Raw genomic sequence first — 21,874 nt, 5'->3', positions numbered from 1 at the left:
TCATAACCTTCATTCTATCTCTCACAGGCTCCACCCTCTACTGGACTCTATGGGTACAGTAGGCGGAACCCAATGAAAGTTCGCCCTGCCGCGACATGTCATCAGACTGCCTCACTGAGCCCAACCAGCTATAGGTCAGTTGCTGCAGCCCACCTAGTACTTTATAATCCCTGTCCCTTAAGCGGAGCAGTAGGGAGCCCAACCCAGCCCAGTAACATGAACATGAACTTGGTGAAAACATGGCCTAACCTTGCAAGGGTCACAGGTCAAACAAAAGATATTCTTCTTGAATCACAGGAGAATGGGGGGTGGAGGGGTCAGGTGCTTTGCCTGAAATGTACCATCAACCACATCACAACGAAAGCTATCTGTATGTAGCCTAACTGTTTATCTGAGTTTGCCACGTATCCTAACATTTGGCAAATTTAGTCATTGTCTGGGACAGTCTTAGCTGAGGCGTCTGGCAGTAGCAGTGGCGTCAATGGGGCACTGGATGAAGCGAATGATGGGAATGATGTCGCTCTCATCACAGCAGAGCAAGATGTCATACAGCCGAAAATGGTCCCACTGTTGCCGGCGTTGAAAAGGAAGTCCAGGGCAATAAATGCAGAGCGGTGGCTGCATCATGCCGTGAAGCAGAAGAGATGATGAAGCACGACAGGCAGGAACAAACTTGCTGGAGCTCCATCTGTGGACAGGTAAGATCATTGAGCAGATTCACCGTCGCTGAAGAGAGAAGGATGAGGGTGGCAGTGAGGCAATGACTTATATCAAAATAGATGGAATTGGCATGTCGTGATTGGCCAGCTACGTACATGCAAATTTCAGTGGGAGATTGTGTGCGTGTGATTGGAGGAGAGTATTACTTATAGAGTCCAGTAGAGGGCAAAGCCTGTGTGAGATAGAACTGCATAGTCCCGACCAAGAAACATGGAGGTTGGAGTGTGCTGCTTTAGAGCTGCATGTGTGCAAAAGGTGTTGGGGAGATGACATTCACAGATGAATGCAGGTTTGTATATCCAAATACTGATTGAAAAGATGACTCCCAGTCTCAAGAAGATTGGCAGGAGAGGAATTTTCCAATATGACAATGATCCCAAACACACTGCAAAAATCACACAAGAGTTTTTAAAGAAGAAAAAAGTGAAAACTCTGACCCGACTAAGTATGTCCCCTGACCTGAATCCAATAGAACACCTCTAGAGTACTTTAAAGAGGAAGGTAGAGCAACAAAATCCCTCTAGCAAAGAGCAGCTAAAAAGATCTGTGAAGAATAACAGAACATCTCTCCACAGATTTGTGCATGACTGGTATCATCCATGCCCAGGAGGATTGAATCTGTCATCAAATACAAAGATACAAAGGACATGCAAAATATTAAAAAAATTAAAGAATAGAGTCTCACTAATGAAGGATATGCCGACTATTGTTGCAGTTCGTTGTTAAATATGTACCTTTCATTATAGTTTAATTGGTCAAACATACTGTTTTTCGAATGAATTGGCTTAGTACTTCTTGGGCATTGTCTAAGCACAAATAAAATCATATTAAATGGAAAGGATTTGTAATTACTTAACATTTTAGTGATATAACCAGGGTGTACTCAGTTTTGTTATATACTGTATATACATGTCAGTTTGGATTAAAAAAAAGTGAAATAGATGCTCATAAATCCAAAGTTGCAGTTTATATTTTGCACAGAGTTGATGCTCTGTTTACAAGCAGGTATACTGTAGCACAATGCGCCTAATTCCAGGATAGCAAGCAAACAGTAGACAAGTACAAATATACAGTATTGACAGTCCTGATCTTTATGTTGACTGTCAACACGATTTAGCCCCATTCTCTCTCTCTGACCAGACTGGTAACATGTGTTCAACCAAATGGACTATAACTTCCATTTGAAGTGCAATGTCCATTACCCCCTCACTTTAACCCTGATCATGTTATGTGCCCATGTTGTTTATGTGTCTGAAGTTTATGTCAGATTTAACCAAAGTTGCTAAATCTATCAGCAAGAGTATTTTCAGCTTATTGGCTGCTGATATAAACTGATAGGTGGTTGAATATATCTTACTTACTGCACCTTTTGGAGAGTCAATTGAAACAATACACTTTTAAATATCTACTGATGCTTTGTTAAGAGCCAACAATGAACTGCAGTGCAGTAATAAAGTGAAAAGCCTACATAATACCAATATACTGACACTTGAGTTTATTGACGGCATCATGTACAGCTCACAAACATAAACATTGACTTCTGCAATCACACCAGATTTGGACTAAACACCATTATAAACGCTGAGGGCCCCTGCCAAAACATTTTGCTCACAAACTGCACTGTACAAGATCTAGCCGGAACAAGTGAGGCAGCTCGCTTGTGGAAAATGACCACTCAGCAAAATCATCACAGTGCCAACAATCAATACGACAACTCGCCCTCCAAGCTGGAAAAGACTCAGTTCAGAGTCTGCAGTTGTTGGAATTTTTTTTTTTTTTTTCCAATTTCTACTTACTGCAAAGAGGAAACGCAGCAAATATGTGGCAGTTTATCAAATGGTAACAGTTTTTTTTAACTAACATGTATTGTACAGTGTAACAGTTCATTTGATTGTTCACAGCTTGTAGCTTCAAGAATCCCCTGATCTGCTGCATTAAAGATTTTGAATTAATGAATAAATGAGTCAAAACAGTTGTCAAAATTCATCATACAAACTGATATTAATATACTGCGTAATAATTCACCATATTTACGCACCTGATATAAGTACTTAAAAGAAGAAAATTGTACATTAAATGTTAATTTCATTCTTTTGAAATAAAAACAACAGCCACCAAAAGGAACATGTGGCATTTAAACAAATTTACAAGTTAATAATTATTAACATAGTTTATATCACTGCTTAAAACAAGAAAATCATGTGGCATTACTCTGAGGATCCCTCTGTGTCAGTGTTGCAGGAGTTGGATCCGGCGCTCTCTCCTGGAGACAGCAAGGCCTGCAACAACCCCACTTAGTGGGTTTGCTCTGAAATATTAAAATGCTCTTCTGTTACAATGGTATTTCATTCTCAAAGTCAATCACAAGTCTTGCGGATGAGCGGAAAATCATTTGCATGGTGAAGAAAAACCCTTTCATGACTGCACAGCAAGTCAAGAATGCTCCAGGATGTTGGTGTACATGTTTCCTTGTCAACAGTCAAGAGAGATCAGGACATTATGACCATAACCTCCAGTCCTCCACAGTAAGATTGGTTGATTTAGTGAAAGAGAGAAACATAAACAGATATTAATGCACAAATTGTGCAAGGTGGAATACATAAATTAGGGAGTCTAAAACTAACCATGGACCAGAGTTATGTTTTTTGTGATGGTGTCTTTGCTCCGTCTTGAAGCTAAATTTACAACCAAACAGGTGCATAACTGTAATACTACAAAGAGAGAGAGAATGCAGTCAGGATCATTTAAATGTATGCATCTCATGGGTCCTAATAACATTATAGAATAGAATTTGTGATTTCCTTTAACGGATGTCTGTGTGTGTGTGTGTGTGTGTGTGTGTGTGTGTGTGTGTGTGTGTGTGTGTGTGTGTGTGTGTGTGTGTGTGTGTGCGTGTGTGTGCGCGTGTGGTCTTCTTTGGCACAAGCACAATGCACACAGAACTGACAGCCTACCACCAGCTTTAGCAACTGTCTACCCATAAACTGAAAACCATAAAGACAACCACATTTTGGTATAAGTTACTGGACAACTTCAAAGCATTTGGCCAATTCTGTCTGAAAAACTGTACCCATGTATTTTAGTTAGCTTGAGGTTTTAGGTTACATACTACTTGGATTACTGGCATTGACTTTACTCCAACCACTATTACTGAAATATGAAAAATTATGCTTTTGCCTGGGTTTTTGTTCCTGGTTCTTACTGTTTGCTGGTCAGTGGAACGTCACATGGAAGATTTTTTATTGTTGTACTCAGATGGAAAATGTTCTTTTTTCTATCATTCTTATGCTATACATCATTGACTTGACTGCCTGTTTGATTGTCTGGTAAACCACATCAATACTGTCTCTACATGTACTACACATTAGCTTCATTATTAACCCATTAGCCCCATCTCCCTACTGAAATGTGTTGCTAATGAGAAAAATAATACTTCATGACGATAGCATGGAATTAATGTATCTCTGGAGGAATCAGGCCTGAATCAAACATACAGGAACCAGACCAAACACATCAGATAAGGAGAGGATCATCCCAGAGATGTTTCTCGTTGAAGAAACATTGTATGATAAGTATAAAGCTCGGTCAGTTCATCTGACTGATGAAAACAGTCTTAGGTGAGTGATCATTAATTCTGAATGTGGAAATGTATAAATTGTTAAAAGTGCAAGTAGTCTCTTTAAAAGGGTTAATGAGGAAAGACAAGGTATTTTTTCTTGACAAAATTGGTGTTTGTCTCTCAATTGTTAAGCATTTATAGACAGTATGCTGCTCTTTAATCTGTATTTTAATCCTATTTAGATAATAACTGTGTATTTATTTTAAATTTCTCAGTATGTACAAAGGCCTTTAAGTTATTTCTCTCTTTAACAGGTTTGCTCCAGTCCACGTGCACATGAAAAAATGCAGAATCTGACTGAATTTCCACTCAATGCAACATCCCACAAAAGCCTGTCTGTGATAATCAAAGTGTGCGTGGTTATCCCCTTCTTCTGCGTCTTCCTCTGCTGCATTGTCCTCATGCTTCACATCTTTGCGTCTCACAGGCAGTTTCTGGACACCTCACGCTACATCCTGTTTGCCTACATGCTAGTCAATGACACCCTTCAGCTCCTGTCCTCTGTGTTGCTCTTCCTCTTTGTCATGGGCCAGGTAAAATTTGCCATTGTCTACTGTGTTCCTCTGCTGTTCATATCCACAGTCACTTTCCAGAACACACCCTTAATCCTGGCCACCATGTCACTGGAGCGATACGTTGCCATCATCTATCCTCTCCAGTGCCCGGCCACCTGGCGCTCAGACCGCATCTGGATCATTATACTGTCTCTGTGGCTCATCAGCTGTATCTCCCCTGTCATTGACTACTCCATCGGGAAACGTTACCCTGCTGTGGATGCCTTCTCTACACCTGTGCTTTGTAAAAATGTCGTCATCAACTCATCTCCAATCCAGACATTAATCAGAGCAGCTGCGAGTGTGCTCTTCTTTGTAGTTGTGGCTGTCATCATCCTTTTCACATATGTGAGAATCCTGCTGGAAACCAGGAAGATGAGACAAGACCGAGTGTCTGTGAGCAAAGCCATGCACACTGTGCTGCTGCATGGCTTTCAGCTGTTGCTGTGCATGTTGGCTTACACTCTCCCCATCACTGAAACTCTCATAGTGCTGCATGCCAACTGGCTACCAGAAGACATCGCCTTTTTCAATTACTTCTGTTTCATCCTCATTCCACGCTTTCTCAGCCCCCTCATCTACGGTTTTCGGGATCAGAGTCTCAGGGTCTACATTGGGAAAACTTTCCTCTGCTGCACAAACAAGGTCAAACCACGTGTCAGAGGCAAACCGCAGGACTGCTTTTTAAACTGACTGATTTAGTTTTGACACAGCTCTTAAATAAAATATACAAATGACAAAAGATGTATTTGTCATGTTTAAAATATTTTCTTTATATAGAAATACAACAAATGATTAATTTCATTGTAATCTGAAGATTTACAAACTATAAAACATTTATAAATGCTGAAAAAAAAATCAAAAACTCTAAACAAGAATTTCTCATTAATAGAATAGAACTCTTTTAACCTCTGCTGCCCTCAGAAAGCAATCATAACCCCTTTCTTTTATTTACACATTGGCACCGTTTTTAGAGACAAGTTCAACAGTTTTATAGATCTACCTCAGTTAAATATAAACCAGGCCATGACCGTACATCTGACCCAGTATCATCAATAAGGAGAGAGTTAATTCAAGGTGCTCTACAGTAAAGTTTAGATTCAGTCTCCAATTCTGGCTGCAGTGCTGATCACACAAGATTTATGATGAACTGTGTGACTGAGTTGCAGGGAGGCTGACTCAAAATGCCTCTGGCCTTCTGCCACTTACCTTTATTTGGCTCTATATGTACAAATATTTAAAAGACAAAAACTCAGAAATCAGACAATCTGTGCTTTGTATTTCAAGCCCTACTTGCAGATAAGCATTGTAATATTTGGATGTAAATCATGTATGAATTGAATGTGTATACATAAGTTATCATATTTGATTTTTGTCAGACTGTGTTACAGGTCTCAATTAAAACAATCCTGTAAGGCGTTGTCACCCTTGGGGACCTGTAATGGGAAATTGCTGATCACTCAATAAACACACAAAGAGAGCATTGTCAGGTTATGAAATAATGTAATCAAATAATACAATCAGAAGTATAATGCATCATAGTTCTGGAGACAAAGATACATACCACCTAGCTATCTTTTCTTTGTCTGAAAGGTTGGCACTCAACCAGTCCCTTAAATACTTCTCGTACAGAATTTAAGACATCTGTTTACTAACCTTATAGGTCAGCAACCAACCCTCAGATAGAAACATAAGTCAAAAGTTCAGCTAACCTAGGAACAGTCTTTCCTCACGACCATATATGACAGTACATAAGCATGCACCAAGTAGCATCACAAAACAACATTACTACTATATTAAATTAAGTACAAACCACACTATCCTCTAAAGCTTATCAGTTTTACACATAAACATCTACATAACTACAGTTTATCTTATCACTGGCTCAGGTAAGGGTATAACAGAATAAACTTAACTGTTAAACACACAACTGCCTCATCTTACACAGCAAAGAACTAAGTTTAGAATAGACATAGCACAGAGGAATTTAGAACATGTGTGAAACACGAACTAACACTAAACTGAACTTAAACACTATCTGAAACATGTATGATATATTCAAGAAATACATCAAATGATAACCTATTATTCAGTTTTCTTTTACAGACCCAAATAATCAAATTGTGTGAAAATGTGTACTTTCTTTGTCATAATTTAACTATGAATTTGAATAATACCATTTCTGTACAGTTTTTATATTTGCACATTCTATGACAGGGAAACTATACAGAACAGATATCAATATACTACATAATTATTCTTTTATTGTACATTTTTATGCATGCATGTCATACACTTAGTTATAAAATGATGCATTTATTTGTTTTGGGGGAAAATAATAATTTTTAATAAGTTGTTCCCTATAAAGTCATTGTATGCTGGTTTCTTGTGTTATTTTCAAATCAAATTACTAATGCCACTATTTATTTTTATATTTAAGTTAGCTTATTTTGTGATGATAATAATTTAGCTTTTTTTTTTTTTTTTACTCAGCCCATCATTTTTGTTTTTTCTGATTTATATTAAGTGGCTGCTGTACCACTGTGTAATTTCCATTTGGGATTAATAAAGTACTCTATCTATCTTTTACTTTATCTATCTATCTACTACTGTTTAAATAGCACATATAATAATATGAAATAACACTGTATAGCGATAATTTACTGCTCTCTCTCTTTCTCACTCAAATGCTGAAATATCTGAACTGAACAGTTATATTACTGCAGCTTGTTGTGCAGAACATCAACCTGCAGGTGTCGCTACAACTCCAAACTCAACACCAATATGCACAAGTATTTGATTAAAGATTTAACATGAAATACACATAAGATTTAGCCTAATTTTTTTAAAAAAACATTTTTTTTAAAGTAAATGAATGATGATACCGTGGTATAATTAATTTGCATGCAGCCAAGCACAAACTGAACGTGCAGCTGGTTTAATCACAAACTGGCGCTGGACACAAACTCAATAAACTTTTACGCAGCCTATTTTTGTGATTATTGAGCTAATAAAGCTGTCACGTGCGCGCAGTAATGTGAAAGTGCTGGTGCTTTGAATGCAGGCTGCAGGTCTGTCCCATGTCTCAGACCTGAAGGAGATCCCATAGAGGACTGTAGAGGCACGCTTGTGAACCAGGGGAGAGCCAGGAGGCGCAAACCCTGAAGATCCTCAGTGCTTTTCAGTACACTGAGAGGAAACAGTCAGTAGCTGCTGGAGTAACGCCAGCTTTATTCTCTGTCTTGGAGATGAAGTGCATTGCATGTGTTTACATAAATTGGGGTCTCCTGGCTTCAGCTGTGATCCCCGTTTCTGTAGGTGAAATGTATACGTCGCTGCTGAACGTAAAGCAGGCGATCAGTGTTGAACGGAAGCTGATCAATTACTTGAGAACTTATATTGACCACGAGGTGGAGAGACTGGAGGACATCAAACGGTGAGTGACAGGCATACAGAGATTTTTGATAAGAGATAGCATTCCTTGTCATTTGCATGCCAGAAGTGTAAATAATCAGTCTAGTAGTGAAAAAACGCCAGATACAGCCTTGTACCTCTCTGTAGGGAAACAGTCTATGGAGAAATAAAGGAAAAATCCACACTAATCCACAGCTTTGTTTTAGTTGGAGAAAAACTTGAATCTCTCCTAATAGCAGAGACACAAGACCGATCTTTGACAAATCCTGGAGCTATTTCACAGACAGTGAATAATAATGGAACAAGCTTTAGAAATGATGATGACAGCACATGTGGAGGTTTTAACAGGATGTGGTCACATTTTCTGATTCACAGCTGGGAGTCCTGCATCCAAATCAAATAGTAAACCTCATTTGGATCTCATTTTTCTGACACAGAAATGACAAACATCATTAGCTCATATTTGACTTATATTGTCAAAACCCATTGGGATAATATTAACTAGAAGGAAAATGAAATGTTAGGTTTTACAGGCGGTACATTCCTCCAGTCAGAAACCCCCTTCATGACTGCACAGCAAGTCAAGAATGCTCTCCAGGATGTTGGTGTACATGTTTCCTTGTCAACAATCAGGAGAGATCAAGACATTATGACCATAACCTCCAGTCCTCCACAGTAAGATTGGTTGATCTGGTGAAAGAGAGAAACATAAACAGATATTAATGCACAAATTGTGCAAGGTGGAATACATAAATTAGGGAGTCTAAAACTAACCATGGACCAGAGTAAAGTTTTTTGTGATGGTGTCTTTGCTCCGTCTTGAAGCTAAATTTACAACCAAACAGGTGCATAACTGTAATACTACAAAGAGAGAGAGAATGCAGTCAGGATCATTTAAATGTATGCATCTCATGGGTCCTAATAACATTATAGAATAGACTTTGTGATTTCCTTTAACATTACAGATGTCTGTGTGTGTGTGTGTGCGCGCGCGTGTGGTCTTCTTTGGCACAAGCACAATGCACACAGAACTGAACTGACAGCCTACCACAAGCTTTAGCAACTGTCTACCCATAAACTGAAAACCATAAAGACAACCACATTTTGGTATAAGTTACTGGACAACTTCAAAGCATTTGGCCAATTCTGTCTGAAAAACTGTACCCATGTATTTTAGTTAGCTTGAGGTTTTAGGTTACATACTACTTGGATTACTGGCATTGACTTTACTCCAACCACTATTACTGAAGTCTCACACTGAACAGTGAGTGAACTATGTAGTTTGCTTGATACCATTTTTATTTTGCCTCAACACTCTAACAATGAAATAGGAATATAATGAAAATTTCTCACTTCCCACTTATAAAAGTGCAGGGGTCACACTAACTTGTAGGTTGTAGCTCCTGTCTTCACACAGCTTGTACACGCCTAGATCCACACAGCTGAGCAGGACCATCAGTAACCACGGCAACCATGTGGAGGGAGAAGTTAAGGTCAAAACATACAGGATGCAATATGTTCATTCAGTCATTGACATACCTACAGTAATATGACTAATAATGACAATAGTAGTAGTAGACATGGGACATGTGGATTGTCATTGATAATTTGATTATTGGATTATTGTAATCGATGCATCGTGTAAGCAGCATTTTAATGTTGCAGCTGGTCAAGCTGCAACTAGATTTAACTACTTCATACACTTTTCTTTGCTTTAATCGATAAAATGCATATTTTATAACCACATCATTTTTTTGTGTGTATAATCTGAATATGCAAAGTAACTACCGGTAGCATCAAATAAAATTGCTCAAGCCATTGTGCAAAGAATACACTGTGATTGTGCATGAATATGGGATTATTAGATGTAAGAAAAAAAATAAATGTGAGAAATAAAGCTTTTGCCTGGGTTTTTGTTCCTGGTTCTTACTGTTTGCTGGTCAGTGGAACGTCACTTGGAAGATTTTTCATTGTTGTACTCAGATGGAAAATGTTCTTTTTTGTATCATTCTTATGCTATACATCATTGACTTGACTGCCTGTTTGATTGTCTGGTAAACCACATCAATAATGTCTCTACATGTACTACACATTAGCTTCATTATTAACCCATTAGCCCCATCTCCCTACTGAAATGTGTTGCTAATGAGAAAAATAATGCTTCATGACGATAGCATGGAATTAATGTATCTCTGGAGGAATCATGCCTGAATCAAACACACTGGAACCAGACCAAACATATCAGATAAGGGGAGGATCATCTCAGAGATGTTTCTCGTTGAAGAAACATTGTATGATAAGCATAAAGCTCGGTCATTTCATCTGACTGATGAAAATATTCTTAGGTGAGTGATCATTAATTCTGAATGTGGAAATGTATAAATTGTTAAAAGTGCAAATAGTCTCTTTAAAAGGGTTAATGAGGAAAGACAAGGTATTTTTTCTTGACAAAATTGGTGTTTGTCTCTCAGTTGTTAAGCATTTATGGACAGTATGCTGCTCTTTAATCTTTATTTTAATCCTATTTAGATAATAACTGTGTATTTATTTTAAATTTCTCAGTATGTACAAAGGCCTTTAAGTTATTTCTCTCTTTAACAGGTTTGCTCCAGTCCACGTGCACATGAAAAAATGCAGAATCTGACTGAATTTCCACTCAATGCAACATCCCACAAAAGCCTGTCTGTGATAATCAAAGTGTGTGTGGTTATCCCCTTCTTCTGCGTCTTCCTCTGCTTCATTGTCCTCATGCTTCACATCTTTGCATCTCACAGGCAGTTTCTGGACACCTCACGCTACATCCTGTTTGCCTACATGCTAGTCAATGACACCCTTCAGCTCCTGTCCTCTGTCTTGCTCTTCCTCTTTGTCATGGGCAAGGTAAAATTTGCCATTGTCTACTGTGTTCCTCTGCTGTTCATATCCACAGCAACTTTCCAGAACACACCCTTAATCCTGGCCACCATGTCACTGGAGCGATACGTTGCCATCTTCTATCCTCTCCAGTGCCCGGCCACCTGGCGCTCAGACCGCATCTGGATCATTATACTGTCTCTGTGGCTCATCAGCTGTATCTCCCCTGTCATTGACTACTCCATCGGGAAACGTTACCCTGCTGTGGATGCCTCCTCTACCCCTGTGCTTTGTAATCGTTTCATCATCAACTTATCTCCAATCCAGACATTAATCAAAGTTGCTGTGAGTGTGCTCTTCTTTGCAGTTGTGGCTGTCATCATCCTCTTCACATACATGAGAATCCTGCTGGAAACCAGGAAGATGAGACAAGACCGAGTGTCTGTGAGCAAAGCCATGCACACTGTGCTGCTGCATGGCTTTCAGCTGTTGCTGTGCATGTTGGCTTACACTATCCCCATCACTGAAACTCTCATAGTGCTGCATGCCAACTGGCTACCAGAAGACATCGCCTTTTTCAATTACTTCTGTTTCGTCCTCATTCCACGCTTTCTCAGCCCGCTCATCTACGGTTTTCGGGATCAGAGTCTCAGGGGCTACATTGGGAAAACTTTCCTCTGCTGCACAAACAAGGTCAAACCACGTGTCAGAGGCAAACCGCAGGACTGCTTTTTAAACTGACTGATTCAGTTTTGACACAGCTCTTAAATAAAATATACAAATGACAAAAGACGTATTTGTCATGTTTAAAATATTTTCTTTATATAGAAATACAACAAATGATTAAGTTTCATTGTAATCTGAAGATTTACAAACTATAAAACATTTATAAATGCTGAAAAAAAATCAAAAACTCTAAACAAGAATTTCTCATTAATAGAATAAAACTCTTTTACCGTCTGCTGCCCTCAGAGAGCAATCATAACCCCTTTCTTTTATTTACACATTGGCACCATTTTTAGAGACAAGTTCAACAGTTTTATAGATCTACCTCAGTTAAATATAAACCAGGCCATGACTGTACATCTGACCCAGTATCATCAATAAGGAGAGAGTTAATTCAAGGTGCTCTACAGTAAAGTTTAGATTCAGTCTCCAATTCTGGCTGCAGTGCTGATCACACAAGATTTATGATGAACTGTGTGACTGAGTTGCAGGGAGGCTGACTCAAAATGCTTCTGGCCTTCTGCCACTTACCTTTATTAGGCTCTATATGCACAAATATTTAAAAGACAAAAACTCAGAAATCAGACAATCTGTGCTTTGTATTTCAAGCCCTACTTGCAGATAAGCATTGTAATATTTGGATGTAAATCATGTATGAATTGAATGTGTATACATATAATTATCATATTTGATTTTTGTCAGACTGTGTTACAGGTCTCATGGGTTAAATATCTCAACCATAAGAAATAATTAAAACAATCCTGTAAGGCGTCACCCTTGAGCACCCAAATATTCAAATTATGTGTTAAAATGTGTACTTTCTTTGTCATAATTTAACTATGAATTTGAATAATACCATTTCTGTGCAGTTTTTATATTTGCACTTTCTATGACAGGGAAACTATACAGATCAGATATCAATATACTACATAATTATTCTTTGATTGTACATTTTTATGCATGCATGTCATACACTTAGTTATAAAATTATGCATTTATTTGTTTTGGGGGAAAATAATAATTTTTAATAAGTTGTTCCCTATAAATTCATTGTATGCTGGTTTCCAGCAAATCAAATTACTAATGCCACTATTTATTTTTATATTTAAGTTAGCTTATTTTGTGATAATAATTTAGCTTTTTTTTTTTTTTACTCAGCCCATCATTTTTGTTTTTTCTGATTTATATTAAGTGGCTGCTGTACCACTGTGTAATTTCCATTTGGGATTAATAAAGTACTCTATCTATCTTTTACTTTATCTATCTATCTACTACTGTTTAAATAGCACATATAATAATATGAAATAACACTGTATAGCGATAATTTACTGCTCTCTCTCTTTCTCACTCAAATGCTGAAATATCTGAACTGTGCAGTTTTATTACTGCAGCTTGTTGTGCATAACATCAACCTGCAGGTGTCGCTACAACTCCAAACTCAATACCAATATGCACAAGTATTTGATTAAAGATTTAATATGAAATACACATAAGATTTAATTTTTAAAAAACTTTTTTTTTTAAAGTAAATGAATGATGATACCGTGGTATAATTAATTTGCATGCAGCCAAGCACAAATTGAACGTGCAGCTGGTTTAATCACAAACTGGCGCTGGACACAAACTCAATAAACTTTTCGCAGCCTATTTTTGTGATTATTGAACTAATAAAGCTGTCACGTGCGCGCGGTAATGTGAAAGTGCTTGTGCTTTGAGTGCAGGCTGCAGGTCTGTCCCATGAACAAAAAGCTGATCTCAGACCTGAAGGAGATCCCAGAGAGGACTGTAGAGGCACGTTTGTGAATCAGGGGAGAGCCAGGAGGCGCAAACCCTGAAGATCCTCAGTGCTGTTCAGTACACTGAGAGGAAACAGTCGGTAGCTGCTGGAGTAACGCCAGCTTTATTCTCTGTCTTGGAGATGAAGTGCATTGCATGTGTTTACATAAATTGGGGTCTCCTGGCTTCAGCTGTGATCCCCGTTTCTGTAGGTGAAATGTATACGTCGCTGCTGAACGTAAAGCAGGCGATCAGTGTTGAACGGAAGCTGATCAATTACTTGAGAACTTATATTGACCACGAGGTGGAGAGACTGGAGGACATCAAACGGTGAGTGACAGGCATGCAGAGATTTTTGATAAGAGATAGCATTCCTTGTCATTTGCATGCCAGAAGTGTAAATAATCAGTCTAGTAGTGAAAAAACGCCAGATACAGCCTTGTACCTCTCTGTAGGGAAACAGTCTATGGAGAAATAAAGGAAAAATCCACACTAATCCACAGCTTTGTTTTAGTTGGAGAAAAACTTGAATCTCTCCTAATAGCAGAGACACAAGACCGATCGGTGACAAATCCTGGAGTTGTTTCACAGACAGTGAATAATAATTGAACAAGCTTTAGAAATGATGATGACAGCAGATGTGGAGGTTTTAACAGGATGTGGTCACATTTTCTGATTCACAGCTGGGAGTCCTGCATCCAAATCAAATAGTAAACCTCATTTGGATCTCATTTTTCTGACACAGAAATGACAAACATCATTAGCTCATATTTGACTTATACTGTCAAAACCTATTGGGATAATATTAACTAGGAGGAAAATGAAATGTTAGGTTTTACAGGCGGTACATTCCTCCAGTCAGAAACCCCCTTCATGACTGCACAGCAAGTCAAGAATGCTCTCCAGGATGTTGGTGTACATGTTTCCTTGTCAACAATCAGGAGAGATCAAGACATTATGACCATAACCTCCAGTCCTCCACAGTAAGATTGGTTGATTTAGTGAAAGAGAGAAACATGAACAGATATTAATGCACAAATTGTGCAAGGTGGAATACATAAATTAGGGAGTCTAAAACTAACCATGGACCAGAGTAAAGTTTTTTGTGATGGTGTCTTTGCTCCGTCTTGAAGCTAAATTTACAACCAAACAGGTGCATAACTGTAATACTACAAAGAGAGAGAGAATGCAGTCAGGATCATTTAAATGTATGCATCTCATGGGTCCTAATAACATTATAGAATAGAATTTGTGATTTCCTTTAACATTACACATGTCTGTGTGTGTGTGTGTGTGTGTGTGTGTGTGTGTGTGTGTGTGTGTGTGTGTGTGTGTGTGTGTGTGTGTGTGTGTGTGTGTGTGTGCGCGTGTGGTCTTCTTTGGCACAAGCACAATGCACACAGAACTGAACTGACAGCCTACCACAAGCTTTAGCAACTGTCTACCCATAAACTGAAAACCATAAAGACAACCACATTTTGGTATAAGTTACTGGACAACTTCAAAGCATTTGGCCAATTCTGTCTGAAAAACTGTACCCATGTATTTTAGTTAGCTTGAGGTTTTAGGTTACATACTACTTGGATTACTGGCATTGACTTTACTCCAACCACTATTACTGAAGTCTCACACTGAACAGTGAGTGAACTATGTAGTTTGCTTGATACCATTTTTATTTTGCCTCAACACTCTAACAATGAAATACGAATATAATGAAAATTTCTCACTTCCCACTTATAAAAGTGCAGGGGTCACACTAACTTGTAGGTTGTAGCTCCCGTCTTCACACAGCTTGTACACGCCTAGATCCACACAGCTGAGCAGGACCATCAGTAACTACGGCAACCATGTGGAGGAAGAGGTTAAGGTCAAAACATACAGGATGCAATATGTTCATTCAGTCATTGATATACCTACAGTAATATGACTAATAATGACAATAGTAGTAGTAGACATGGGACATGTGGATTGTCATTGATAATTTGATTATTGGATTATTGTAATCGATGCATCGTGTAAGCAGCATTTTAATGTTGCAGCTGGTCAAGCTGCAACTAGATTTAACTACTTCATACACTTTTCTTTGCTTTAATCGATAAAATGCATATTTTATAACCACATCATTTTTTTGTGTGTATAATCTGAATATGCAAAGTAACTACTGGTAGCATCAAATAAAATTGCTCAAGCCATGGTGCAAAGAATACACTGTGATTGTGCATGAATATGGGATTATTAGATGTTAGGAAAAAAATAAATATGAGAAATAAAGCTTTTGCCTGGGTTTTTGTTCCTGGTTCTTACTGTTTGCTGGTCAGTGGAACGTCACATGGAAGATTTTTTATTGTTGTACTCAGATGGAAAATGTTCTTTTTTCTATCATTCTTATGCTATACATCATTGACTTGACTGCCTGTTTGATTGTCTGGTAAACCACATCAATACTGTCTCTACATGTACTACACATTAGCTTCATTATTAACCCATTAGCCCCATCTCCCTACTGAAATGTGTTGCTAATGAGAAAAATAATGCTTCATGACGATAGCATGGAATTAATGTATCTCTGGAGGAATCATGCCTGAATCAAACATACTGGAACCAGACCAAACATATCAGATAAGGGGAGGATCATCCCAGAGATGTTTCTCGTTGAAGAAACATTGTATGATAAGTATAAAGCTCGGTCATTTCATCTGACTGATGAAAATATTCTTAGGTGAGTGATCATTAATTCTGAATGTGGAAATGTATAAATTGTTAAAAGTGGAAATAGTCTCTTTAAAAGGGTTAATGAGGAAAGACAAGGTATTTTTTCTTGACGAAATTGGTGTTTGTCTCTCAGTTGTTAAGCATTTATGGACAGTATGCTGCTCTTTAATCTTTATTTTAATCCTATTTAGATAATAACTGTGTATTTATTTTAAATTTCTCAGTATGTACAAAGGCCTTTAAGTTATTTCTCTCTTTAACAGGTTTGCTCCAGTCCACATGCACATGAAAAAATGCAGAATCTGACTGAATTTCCACTCAATGCAACATCCCACAAAAGCCTGTCTGTGATAATCAAAGTGTGTGTGGTTATCCCCTTCTTCTGCGTCTTCCTCTGCTTCATTGTCCTCATGCTTCACATCTTTGCATCTCACAGGCAGTTTCTGGACACCTCACGCTACATCCTGTTTGCCTACATGCTAGTCAATGACACCCTTCAGCTCCTGTCCTCTGTCTTGCTCTTCCTCTTTGTCATGGGCAAGGTAAAATTTGCCATTGTCTACTGTGTTCCTCTGCTGTTCATATCCACAGCAACTTTCCAGAACACACCCTTAATCCTGGCCACCATGTCACTGGAGCGATACGTTGCCATCTTCTATCCTCTCCAGTGCCCGGCCACCTGGCGCTCAGATCGCATCTGGATCATTATACTGTCTCTGTGGCTCATCAGCTGTATCTCCCCTGTCATTGACCACTCCATCGGGAAACGTTACCCTGCTGTGGATGCCTCCTCTACCCCTGTGCTTTGTAATCGTTTCATCATCAACTTATCTCCAATCCAGACATTAATCAAAGTTGCTGTGAGTGTGCTCTTCTTTGCAGTTGTGGCTGTCATCATCCTCTTCACATACATGAGAATCCTGCTGGAAACCAGGAAGATGAGACAAGACCGAGTGTCTGTGAGCAAAGCCATGCACACTGTGCTGCTGCATGGCTTTCAGCTGTTGCTGTGCATGTTGGCTTACACTATCCCCATCACTGAAACTCTCATAGTGCTGCATGCCAACTGGCTACCAGAAGACATCGCCTTTTTCAATTACTTCTGTTTCGTCCTCATTCCACGCTTTCTCAGCCCGCTCATCTACGGTTTTCGGGATCAGAGTCTCAGGGGCTACATTGGGAAAACTTTCCTCTGCTGCACAAACAAGGTCAAACCACGTGTCAGAGGCAAACCGCAGGACTGCTTTTTAAACTGACTGATTCAGTTTTGACACAGCTCTTAAATAAAATATACAAATGACAAAAGACGTATTTGTCATGTTTAAAATATTTTCTTTATATAGAAATACAACAAATGATTAAGTTTCATTGTAATCTGAAGATTTACAAACTATAAAACATTTATAAATGCTGAAAAAAATCAAAAACTCTAAACAAGAATTTCTCATTAATAGAATAAAACTCTTTTACCGTCTGCTGCCCTCAGAGAGCAATCATAACCCCTTTCTTTTATTTACACATTGGCACCATTTTTAGAGACAAGTTCAACAGTTTTATAGATCTACCTCAGTTAAATATAAACCAGGCCATGACTGTACATCTGACCCAGTATCATCAATAAGGAGAGAGTTAATTCAAGGTGCTCTACAGTAAAGTTTAGATTCAGTCTCCAATTCTGGCTGCAGTGCTGATCACACAAGATTTATGATGAACTGTGTGACTGAGTTGCAGGGAGGCTGACTCAAAATGCTTCTGGCCTTCTGCCACTTACCTTTATTAGGCTCTATATGCACAAATATTTAAAAGACAAAAACTCAGAAATCAGACAATCTGTGCTTTGTATTTCAAGCCCTACTTGCAGATAAGCATTGTAATATTTGGATGTAAATCATGTATGAATTGAATGTGTATACATATAATTATCATATTTGATTTTTGTCAGACTGTGTTACAGGTCTCATGGGTTAAATATCTCAACCATAAGAAATAATTAAAACAATCCTGTAAGGCGTCACCCTTGAGCACCCAAATATTCAAATTATGTGTTAAAATGTGTACTTTCTTTGTCATAATTTAACTATGAATTTGAATAATACCATTTCTGTGCAGTTTTTATATTTGCACTTTCTATGACAGGGAAACTATACAGATCAGATATCAATATACTACATAATTATTCTTTGATTGTACATTTTTATGCATGCATGTCATACACTTAGTTATAAAATGATGCATTTATTTGTTTTGGGGGAAAATAATAATTTTTAATAAGTTGTTCCCTATAAATTCATTGTATGCTGGTTTCCAGCAAATCAAATTACTAATGCCACTATTTATTTTTATATTTAAGTTAGCTTATTTTGTGATAATAATTTAGCTTTTTTTTTTTTTTACTCAGCCCATCATTTTTGTTTTTTCTGATTTATATTAAGTGGCTGCTGTACCACTGTGTAATTTCCATTTGGGATTAATAAAGTACTCTATCTATCTTTTACTTCATCTATCTATCTACTACTGTTTAAATAGCACATATAATAATATGAAATAACACTGTATAGCGATAATTTACTGCTCTCTCTCTTTCTCACTCAAATGCTGAAATATCTGAACTGTGCAGTTTTATTACTGCAGCTTGTTGTGCATAACATCAACCTGCAGGTGTCGCTACAACTCCAAACTCAATACCAATATGCACAAGTATTTGATTAAAGATTTAATATGAAATACACATAAGATTTAATTTTTAAAAAACTTTTTTTTTTAAAGTAAATGAATGATGATACCGTGGTATAATTAATTTGCATGCAGCCAAGCACAAATTGAACGTGCAGCTGGTTTAATCACAAACTGGCGCTGGACACAAACTCAATAAACTTTTCGCAGCCTATTTTTGTGATTATTGAACTAATAAAGCTGTCACGTGCGCGCGGTAATGTGAAAGTGCTTGTGCTTTGAGTGCAGGCTGCAGGTCTGTCCCATGAACAAAAAGCTGATCTCAGACCTGAAGGAGATCCCAGAGAGGACTGTAGAGGCACGTTTGTGAACCAGGGGAGAGCCAGGAGGCACAAACCCTGAAGATCCTCAGTGCTGTTCAGTACACTGAGAGGAAACAGTCAGTAGCTGCTGGAGTAACGCCAGCTTTATTCTCTGTCTTGGAGATGAAGTGCATTGCATGTGTTTACATAAATTGGGGTCTCCTGGCTTCAGCTGTGATCCCCGTTTCTGTAGGTGAAATGTATACGTCGCTGCTGAACGTAAAGCAGGCGATCAGTGTTGAACGGAAGCTGATCAATTACTTGAGAACTTATATTGACCACGAGGTGGAGAGACTGGAGGACATCAAACGGTGAGTGACAGGCATGCAGAGATTTTTGATAAGAGATAGCATTCCTTGTCATTTGCATGCCAGAAGTGTAAATAATCAGTCTAGTAGTGAAAAAACGCCAGATACAGCCTTGTACCTCTCTGTAGGGAAACAGTCTATGGAGAAATAAAGGAAAAATCCACACTAATCCACAGCTTTGTTTTAGTTGGAGAAAAACTTGAATCTCTCCTAATAGCAGAGACACAAGACCGATCGGTGACAAATCCTGGAGTTGTTTCACAGACAGTGAATAATAATTGAACAAGCTTTAGAAATGATGATGACAGCAGATGTGGAGGTTTTAACAGGATGTGGTCACATTTTCTGATTCACAGCTGGGAGTCCTGCATCCAAATCAAATAGTAAACCTCATTTGGATCTCATTTTTCTGACACAGAAATGACAAACATCATTAGCTCATATTTGACTTATACTGTCAAAACCTATTGGGATAATATTAACTAGGAGGAAAATGAAATGTTAGGTTTTACAGGCGGTACATTCCTCCAGTCAGAAACCCCCTTCATGACTGCACAGCAAGTCAAGAATGCTCTCCAGGATGTTGGTGTACATGTTTCCTTGTCAACAATCAGGAGAGATCAAGACATTATGACCATAACCTCCAGTCCTCCACAGTAAGATTGGTTGATTTAGTGAAAGAGAGAAACATGAACAGATATTAATGCACAAATTGTGCAAGGTGGAATACATAAATTAGGGAGTCTAAAACTAACCATGGACCAGAGTAAAGTTTTTTGTGATGGTGTCTTTGCTCCGTCTTGAAGCTAAATTTACAACCAAACAGGTGCATAACTGTAATACTACAAAGAGAGAGAGAATGCAGTCAGGATCATTTAAATGTATGCATCTCATGGGTCCTAATAACATTATAGAATAGAATTTGTGATTTCCTTTAACATTACACATGTCTGTGTGTGTGTGTGTGTGTGTGTGTGTGTGTGTGTGTGTGTGTGTGTGTGTGTGTGTGCGCGCGCGTGTGGTCTTCTTTGGCACAAGCACAATGCACACAGAACTGAACTGACAGCCTACCACAAGCTTTAGCAACTGTCTACCCATAAACTGAAAACCATAAAGACAACCACATTTTGGTATAAGTTACTGGACAACTTCAAAGCATTTGGCCAATTCTGTCTGAAAAACTGTACCCATGTATTTTAGTTAGCTTGAGGTTTTAGGTTACATACTACTTGGATTACTGGCATTGACTTTACTCCAACCACTATTACTGAAGTCTCACACTGAACAGTGAGTGAACTATGTAGTTTGCTTGATACCATTTTTATTTTGCCTCAACACTCTAACAATGAAATACGAATATAATGAAAATTTCTCACTTCCCACTTATAAAAGTGCAGGGGTCACACTAACTTGCAGGTTGTAGCTCCCGTCTTCACACAGCTTGTACATGCCTAGATCCACACAGCTGAGCAGGACCATCAGTAACTACGGCAACCATGTGGAGGAAGAGGTTAAGGTCAAAACATACAGGATGCAATATGTTCATTCAGTCATTGACATAACTACAGTAATATGACTAATAATGACAATAGTAGTAGTAGACATGGGACATGTGGATTGTCATTGATAATTTGATTATTGGATTATTGTAATCGATGCATCGTGTAAGCAGCATTTTAATGTTGCAGCTGGTCAAGCTGCAACTAGATTTAACTACTTCATACACTTTTCTTTGCTTTAATCAATAAAATGCATATTTCATAACCACATCATTTTTTTGTGTGTATAATCTGAATATGCAAAGTAACTACTGGTAGCATCAAATAAAATTACTCAAGCCATGGTGCAAAGAATACACTGTGATTGTACATGAATATGGGATTATTAGATGTTAGGAAAAAAATAAATATGAGAAATAAAGCTTTTGCCTGGGTTTTTGTTCCTGGTTCTTACTGTTTGCTGGTCAGTGGAACGTCACATGGAAGATTTTTTATTGTTGTACTCAAATGGAAAATGTTCTTTTTTCTATCATTCTTATGCTATACATCATTGACTTGACTGCCTGTTTGATTGTCTGGTAAACCACATCAATAATGTCTCTACATGTACTACACATTAGCTTCATTATTAACCCATTAGCCCCATCTCCCTACTGAA

At 38.1% G+C, this 21,874-nt stretch overlaps 3 protein-coding genes across 3 annotated transcripts; all 3 read left to right on the top strand.

The window, feature by feature from the left end:
* The first annotated feature begins 4,439 nt into the window (after positions 1-4,439).
* Positions 4,440-5,603, top strand: LOC121899489 (odorant receptor 131-2-like). The gene has a single exon (XM_042415343.1). The coding sequence runs from the start codon at positions 4,624-4,626 to the stop codon at positions 5,584-5,586; it is 963 nt and encodes a 320-aa protein (XP_042271277.1). The 5' UTR covers positions 4,440-4,623; the 3' UTR covers positions 5,587-5,603.
* A 5,292-nt stretch (positions 5,604-10,895) lies between these two features.
* LOC121898978 (odorant receptor 131-2-like) lies at positions 10,896-11,901 on the top strand. Its single transcript, XM_042414521.1, has one exon. The coding sequence runs from the start codon at positions 10,939-10,941 to the stop codon at positions 11,899-11,901; it is 963 nt and encodes a 320-aa protein (XP_042270455.1). The 5' UTR covers positions 10,896-10,938.
* A 1,868-nt stretch (positions 11,902-13,769) lies between these two features.
* On the top strand, positions 13,770-17,630 carry LOC121898977 (odorant receptor 131-2-like). The gene is made up of 2 exons (XM_042414520.1): positions 13,770-13,992; positions 16,638-17,630. Exon 2 carries the CDS (start codon positions 16,668-16,670, stop codon positions 17,628-17,630), a length of 963 nt encoding a protein of 320 aa, XP_042270454.1. The 5' UTR covers positions 13,770-13,992; positions 16,638-16,667.
* Positions 17,631-21,874: the final 4,244 nt, after the last annotated feature.

Source organism: Thunnus maccoyii, chromosome 6 (assembly GCF_910596095.1).
Source record: "Thunnus maccoyii chromosome 6, fThuMac1.1, whole genome shotgun sequence".
Lineage (NCBI taxonomy): Eukaryota > Metazoa > Chordata > Actinopteri > Scombriformes > Scombridae > Thunnus > Thunnus maccoyii.
Note: the sequence above shows the minus strand (reverse complement) of the source record. Positions and strands in the feature narration are given on the sequence as shown.

Coding starts and splice junctions, on each gene's coding strand:
- LOC121898978 (XM_042414521.1), top strand. CDS start 10,939: ATGCAGAATCTGACTGAATTTCCACTCAATGCAACATCCCACAAAAGC.
- LOC121898977 (XM_042414520.1), top strand. CDS start 16,668: ATGCAGAATCTGACTGAATTTCCACTCAATGCAACATCCCACAAAAGC.
- LOC121899489 (XM_042415343.1), top strand. CDS start 4,624: ATGCAGAATCTGACTGAATTTCCACTCAATGCAACATCCCACAAAAGC.